Source organism: Chrysochloris asiatica, unplaced genomic scaffold, assembly GCF_000296735.1.
Source record: "Chrysochloris asiatica unplaced genomic scaffold, ChrAsi1.0 scaffold00131, whole genome shotgun sequence".
Lineage (NCBI taxonomy): Eukaryota > Metazoa > Chordata > Mammalia > Afrosoricida > Chrysochloridae > Chrysochloris > Chrysochloris asiatica.
In genome coordinates, this window is record NW_006408649.1 from 8588671 (window position 1) to 8595313 (window position 6643).

The following is a 6643-nucleotide window of genomic DNA, read 5'->3' on the forward strand; positions in this document are numbered from 1 at the left end:
AGACTGTAAATTCCAAAAAGGCAAGTTCCCCCCTACCCAAAAAAAAAAAAGCTAAAGAGGATAGAGAGAAACAGTGTAAACTGATGATATATGGTGGGGATAATAATCAATGTAATGAAACACGCTATATGAATGGTTGAATGTGAAGCTGATGATGTGCCCTGTAAACTTTCACTCAATCCAAAATAAAAACATTTAATAAAAAAAAAAAAAAGCAGATGTGATTTTAACATTCTTAAAATCCTCAAATATTTTTGGTGGCAGTATAAAAGAAAACAATTTCTTTGAGGGGTAATTTGGGCATATAAGTAAAATTTTACATGTATACATATGCTCTTTGGCCCAATAATTTTGCTTTAAAAAAAAAAAAAAGGTATTTTGTTTTTGTTATTGTTGACAATATACACTGCAAAACACATACCAGTCTGTGGTTTCTGTATGTTCCATCCAGTGATACTGATGATATTCTTTGAATTGTATAACCATCCTCACCCTCCTTTTCTGAATTGTTTCTCCCCCATTCACATAAACTCGCTGCTCCCTAAGGTTCCTATCTCATCTTTCAAGTTGCTGTTGTCAATTTGATCCCATATAAATATTTCTCAAAATATCACAGTGCTTAAGGCAGACATTTTTTAATAATTAAGCTAAATTATTTCTTGGTTTTCAAAGACTTCAGGGGATGTTGCTGGTCTAAGGTTTTATAGATAGTCTCAGGGCAATAGCTCCAGGGGTTCAACTAGCTCTCAAGGCTCCAGGAAGTCTGGAGTTGATAACTAGTAACTTCACTTGTAATTATCCCACTCTGATATGTGAACACAGAAGTGAAAAAAGGATCACCAGGAGTCAGAACTGACTGGTGGCAGCTAACAACAATAGCAAAAGACTAGAATAACTTAAATATCCGCCCATATGACAAGTCAGATCAATTATGGCATACTGAGTCCTTATGTGGCGCTGTGGGTTAATGCACCAGACTGCAAAGCCATTTGAACTGCAAGGTTGGCAGTTCAAGCTCACCAGCTGCTCCTCGGAAACCCTATACAGGGTCACTATAGGTCAGAACCGACTCAATGTCACTTAACAACAACAACAACAACATCCAAGGTAAGGAGTCCTAGTGTAGTGTTGTGGGTTAATGCGCCAGACTGCAGAGCCGTCTGAACTGCAAGGTTGGCGGTTCAAGCTCACCAGTTCAAGCTCACCATCTGCTCCTTGGAAACTCTATACAGGGTTGGCACCAACTCAACAGCACTTAAAACAACAACAACAACAACATCCAAGGTAATGCAGACGGTAAAATGGATGTGCAATTATGGACTGACATGAAACCATCTCTAAGATGTATTATTATGTGAAAAAGCAAGGTGCAGAGAATATGTTGTTGTTGTTAAGTGTCATTGAGTCATTTCCAACTCATAGCAACCCTGTATAGCGTTTCCAAGGAGTGGCTGATGAGCTTGAACTAATGACCTTGTGGTTCAAATGACTTTTCAGTCCAGCGCATTAGCCCACAGTACCATACCAGAGTGTATACTATCATTTATATAAAACTATTTTAAAGAATATATTCAGGAAGAACTAGTGGCATGGAAGAATAAGCACTAGACTGCTAACCACAGGACCAGCAGTTCAAACTCACCAGCAGCTCAAGGGAAAAAGATGAGGCTTTCTGCTCCCCTAAAGATTTACAGCCTTAGTAATCCTATAAAGGGTCACTGTGAGCTGGAACCCACTCAAAGGGACATTAACAAAAACACTCATAGTTTACTCTATTAACACATGGGACTGACGTGAGTTGGAACTGACTCCATGGCAATGAGTTTGTTTTTTGTTTTCCTTTCTTTTATTTTTTATGTAGGCTATCTCCTGAAGGCTCACTTAGAAATGGATAATCCTACTTCAAAAAAGGGGAATCAGGAAGCAAGAAGAGGAAAGGAAAACAGGCAAAGGGAAAACTCAAAGTTCACTGTGTACATTTTCCAGCACCTTGTACCCTGGCTGTCTTCATTTTGAAGGCAGCCCCTACCTAGCAAAAGTCCCCCTACTCATCAACTGCCCCTTCTGACATGGCACCCTCAGGCAGATCCACCTGGCCTCTTTCAGCTGATTTCTAGGACCTGGTTTAGACAAGTGTGGTTCAGCCAAAGCAAGAACACTGTGTCCTCTGACAACAATGTCAAAATTTGCACTTGTATGTAGTAAATAAGAAATATTTTACCTTTCAGCAAAGGTATCGAGTTTCCCCAACTCATCAGAGAGACCAACAAGGGAATCCAAGGTCCCCACCTAGAAAGATCATAAAGAAGTTATAAACACATACACTTAAGGCAGGTTAAGTGTGGCTTGCCAATTCAACAATAATGCAAAGAATTCTGTGACTTTCATCTTGAGCTAGTTGCCTTTGGTCAGTGGTCAGACTGGGCAGTGGGGAATACTTAGTGGATTCTGGAATATTCTTTTGCCAACATGGAAAACTATCCTATAGCTACCATAAGAAGGAGTGCCTATTATGTTATAGTCTGGCCTCAGCTCTTCTTCCTCTTTGAATGGCAATCAGTTATTCATATGATTAATCCTCATAACTGAGGAAGAGATAAAACAAACAGGAGTTTAGCATTTCTAAAGCCTTTGTTCTCCAAGATTCTCCCACTAAACCCTTCTTCTAATCTTCTTTGCTGAATTGACAATGATTTTATCAAAGAAGGGAGCAAAATTTTCTATTTTATCATTATTGAGGTCTTTTCTTTTCAAATTACTTTTAGTGGTCTATTTCTTATGTGAAAGCTATTACAATGTTAGAAATCACATATAAAAAAGTCTATTCACAGAGTCAGAAGGCAGAAGTTTGCTGTCATGTAAACAATCACCACCCAGACATTAAAATATAATTAGATTGCAATGAATGGTGCACAAACACACTCACACTCAAAAAAATGTATGAATTGTTAAATGTAAAATCTATTTGCTTCATATACTTTCAACCACATTACAATTTAAAAAAGAAGAAAAAGTCAAGGTAAATGTTGACGTAAGAATGAGATTGTGAGACTCAGATGTCACTAATAAATGAAATTTCTTCTTTTCAAGCAACTTGACTGAACTTGACTCCAGTTTTTGACAGGAATCAGGCCTGTTTATATCTTTGTATCTCCTATAGTCTAGCACTGTCTCTCACACGTAGTAAACAATAAGAGGATGCTAAATTTACTAACCAATGAGCTCTGGTAGCGTAGTGGTTACGAATTGGGCTACAAACCTCAGGGACAGCAGTTCAAAACTACCAGCTGTTCCGCGGGAGAAAGATGAGGTTCTGCTCCAGTAAAGATTTACAGCCTCGGAAACTCAATACAAGGTCGCTATGAGTCAGAACTGACACCACGGCACATAACAACAACAAATTTACTAACCTTCATTCTGTCTGTCCCTGGATAGTTGTTGTTATTGTTAAGTGCCGTGGAGTCGGTTCCGACTCATAGCGACCCTGTACAGGGTTTCCGAGATAGTGGCAGGCTTTAAAGTCAGCAGGATATGACTTCAGAGCCTAGTATTGCCACACTTTTTGAAGACTGTACATATTTTGCTCTTCTTTAGGGCTAGTTTTATTTTAACTTTGTTCTCCACTACAAGAGCCCTCAGACTCTCCTGCATTACTCAGACCTCTTTCTGCCACCCACACAATTACTAGTAAATCCCCTCCCTTCTTCTCTGCAAACTCAGAAGGATCCTGGGTTTCCTCCCTTGTCCACTGAGTTGTCCAAGAGGACACTGGAGGCTGAAGCCTTCCAAGTCTGCACATCTTAAACTATATCGTGGGTCTTTTTAGATGTCAAAAACAAAATAGGAAGAAACTGAGGACAACACATACAATGCTCCTCCACATTCTGATGCGTTAAACACTGCTACCCACAATCTTGGAGTCCTGGTGTGGTAATAATGTTCAATAAGTACTGCATCAGCGGCTCAAACCCACCAGTCACTCTGCAGAAACCCTGTAAAGAGTGGCTATGCAACTCAACAGCAATTAACAGCAACAACAACAAACCCACAGTCTTCTCCCTCTGTTCATTCTTTACTATAGCTCCAAGCCTACTGATGTCACAAATAATATTGAGCCATGTGGTGAAATTCCATCTAGACCATCACCTCCTCTTATTCCTCCTCAATCCCAGGCTGGTCTTCAGGGTTTCTGCACCTGTCCTGATACTTTCTCCTTAGTTTCCCAAACAAACCCACTCCCCACCCACCACCATCCTCATCACAGGAATTTTACCTTAAAGTCAGGAATAGTAAATTTGGTATTATAAGACAGGTTGGACTTAGAAGTTACAGTATTCATCCTCTCCAGAGCTTGTAAATTTTCTTTATCACCAGGGGCAGAAATTAGCCAAAATTCCGACATGTTTCCAGTCTTCTTTTATCCAGTGACTGACCAAAACTAACACAAATATACACAAAAAGAATCATGAGGACAAATGCACAAACCAACTGTACCTTTTCACCACTTCCCTCCCTCAGAATTTAATCCTATCAAGGATCTGTCACTTTGTCATTCTTTTCTTCTGTGACCTTCTAGTTTGGGTTCTACAAGCTCAAGGCACCTGTGCTCATCTCAGTTTGAGAAGACCACAGGCCTTCACTAAATTGAGGAGACTCACAAAGGTCCCCTCCATCCTTAAAGTGGTTCTGACAGGTTTTGAGGAAGAGAGGAAGGAAGAGAAGTAGGATGCCCGTTCATTTCATTCTCCCCAGCCCAGTGAAAATCCTATACCTGACATCATAAAATAAGGACTAATAACATAGACATGGACACCTTCTTGAAAAGTGTTTTTCTTCCTTCCACACTGCATCTTCTGGGATTATGGATGGAAGCGGAGGAAGGAGTGAGACAAGGAAGGGGTCTGCACACAGGCTGCAAAATCCTTACCAACCTTGAGACTGATGCTTGCTTTAAAAGTGTATACTTCAGACCTCAGAAGAGCTCCTTAGTGTTTAAATAAGGATTTTGTTGTTGTTGCTTTTAAAAAGACTACTAAAGTCCTTTTCCCCACAACATCAGGTATATCCATTTTGGGGAGCTGGGTAACTATCTGGACTTAGCACATATTTTCTGTCCAGTTTCTCTGGCCTGCTCTGCTCATTCAAACGTATACACACCCACACCTTTCTCATCTCAGCCTCTAGGCTTCTCTCCTTCCCATTGCCTCCCCAAAGTGTCTCTGGATGGCTAGGGAAGAGAAAAACAAAAAACAGTATAATAACCTCTTAACAGAAAGAGACCCATTATGGAATCTTTTGACTCCAATCGCACTTTACTCCAAAACAATCTAAATGCCTTCTAATCCTGTGCATACCAAACACAGTTTCTTTAGATCAGGACTGCTGGTGGCCTGGGGACAAACTGCCCTTTCTGAGCACCTGGGGAAATGGCATCAGCCAGGCGTCAGGTAGAACGAGCTGAAGCACTGGTTCGGGTGTGTGACAAGTTCCCACGTTCCCACTGAGACAGTTCGATCACGAAGGCGCCTCTCAGCGTCAGGCTAAGCCGGCCCGAAAGGAGATGCAAGTTGCTTTCGTTGCGGTCTCGGTACGCCTCCTCCCTTTCCTTCCCCCTTCCCCCAGCCAAACGCACACCCCGATTCGCTTCCAGTCCTTACCCGGAGCCGACCGGGCGCGGACCAAGGTTGGTGCAGGGCTCAGGCTGTGCTGAGCCGTGCCAGGGACTCTCGAAGGAGCGGGGCACGCTGCCTCCGCGGGCGGCGCAGGCGGTGGAGGGGCGCAGTGCCGGAGCGCACGGCCGGCTCCCGGGAGGCAGCGGCTACTTGGGCGGCCGCGCGCTCCGCCCAGTCATTTTATCCCGGAGCCGGGAGGGAGGCGGCGGGACTGCCCCCCCCCCCCGGCCGGATATTTGCATACCGGGCCTCGCGGGCATCGCGCGCCTCTCGCCTCGCACCCGCCCCAGCCGAAGGCTGGAACAGCCTAGGGTCCTGAGGCAGGGAAGTTGCGGCGACCGCGTCTTCGCAGAGATGAGGGACAGACGCTGAGGACACCCTAAGGAATAGTGTGAGAAAGAGCTACGCTTTCACCTAAACTTTTGGCAAAGATTTCCTGAGCCCCAACAAGCATGGGATGGACTCTAGGAGTCCTGGGGAACATAAGACAGCCCCGCCATTTAGCAAAGTTTAACAACACGCGAAGACAACTAAAGTGAGGCAGAAAGAGGGAACGAATTCTGGGTGTGGGACCACCACCCCACCACCCCACCACAACCACCATCTCCTAGGCTCTTTCTCCTTGGCTCCCTCCACTCCCCTCCTTCCCCTTTATGGACTAGGTGCGGGGAGATCACCTGCTCCAAGTGTTTCCAAGTCCAATGCCAGAAGACAGATGGCTGAACCTTGGAAAGGAATGCAACAGGTTTCCGAGTGTTGTGGAACACACACTTCGGTAGATTAACAAATCTTTTCTTGTAGTGATGTCACTGGTTGACAAAGAAATTCCCCACTGGTAGATCGCTCCCCACCTCCCACCTCTTCAAAATTACCTTAGATATTGGTGGTGTTTGTAATCTGGGCAGGAACCATCGCTAAACGGATTTAAAGTGTACTCATATTGTGCTAGTATGTTTATGCAAACTCATGGT

General features: G+C 43.5%; 1 protein-coding gene across 2 annotated transcripts in view; it reads right to left on the bottom strand.

The window, feature by feature from the left end:
• The window catches only part of ATP6V1C2 (ATPase, H+ transporting, lysosomal 42kDa, V1 subunit C2), a 111786-nt gene extending 107358 nt beyond the window's left edge, over positions 1-4428 (bottom strand). Inside the window, exons 1-2 of one of the 2 annotated variants that reach the window (XM_006869460.1) lie at positions 4274-4428; positions 2222-2289 (exon numbers count right to left, since the gene is read on the bottom strand). In XM_006869460.1, the coding sequence (XP_006869522.1) occupies positions 2222-2289; positions 4274-4402 (197 nt within the window). In that variant the 5' untranslated portion in view covers positions 4403-4428. The remainder of the gene's footprint in view (positions 1-2221; positions 2290-4273) is intronic. The other variant, XM_006869459.1, reaches the window with a different exon arrangement.
• Between the last annotated feature and the right edge of the window lie 2215 nt (positions 4429-6643).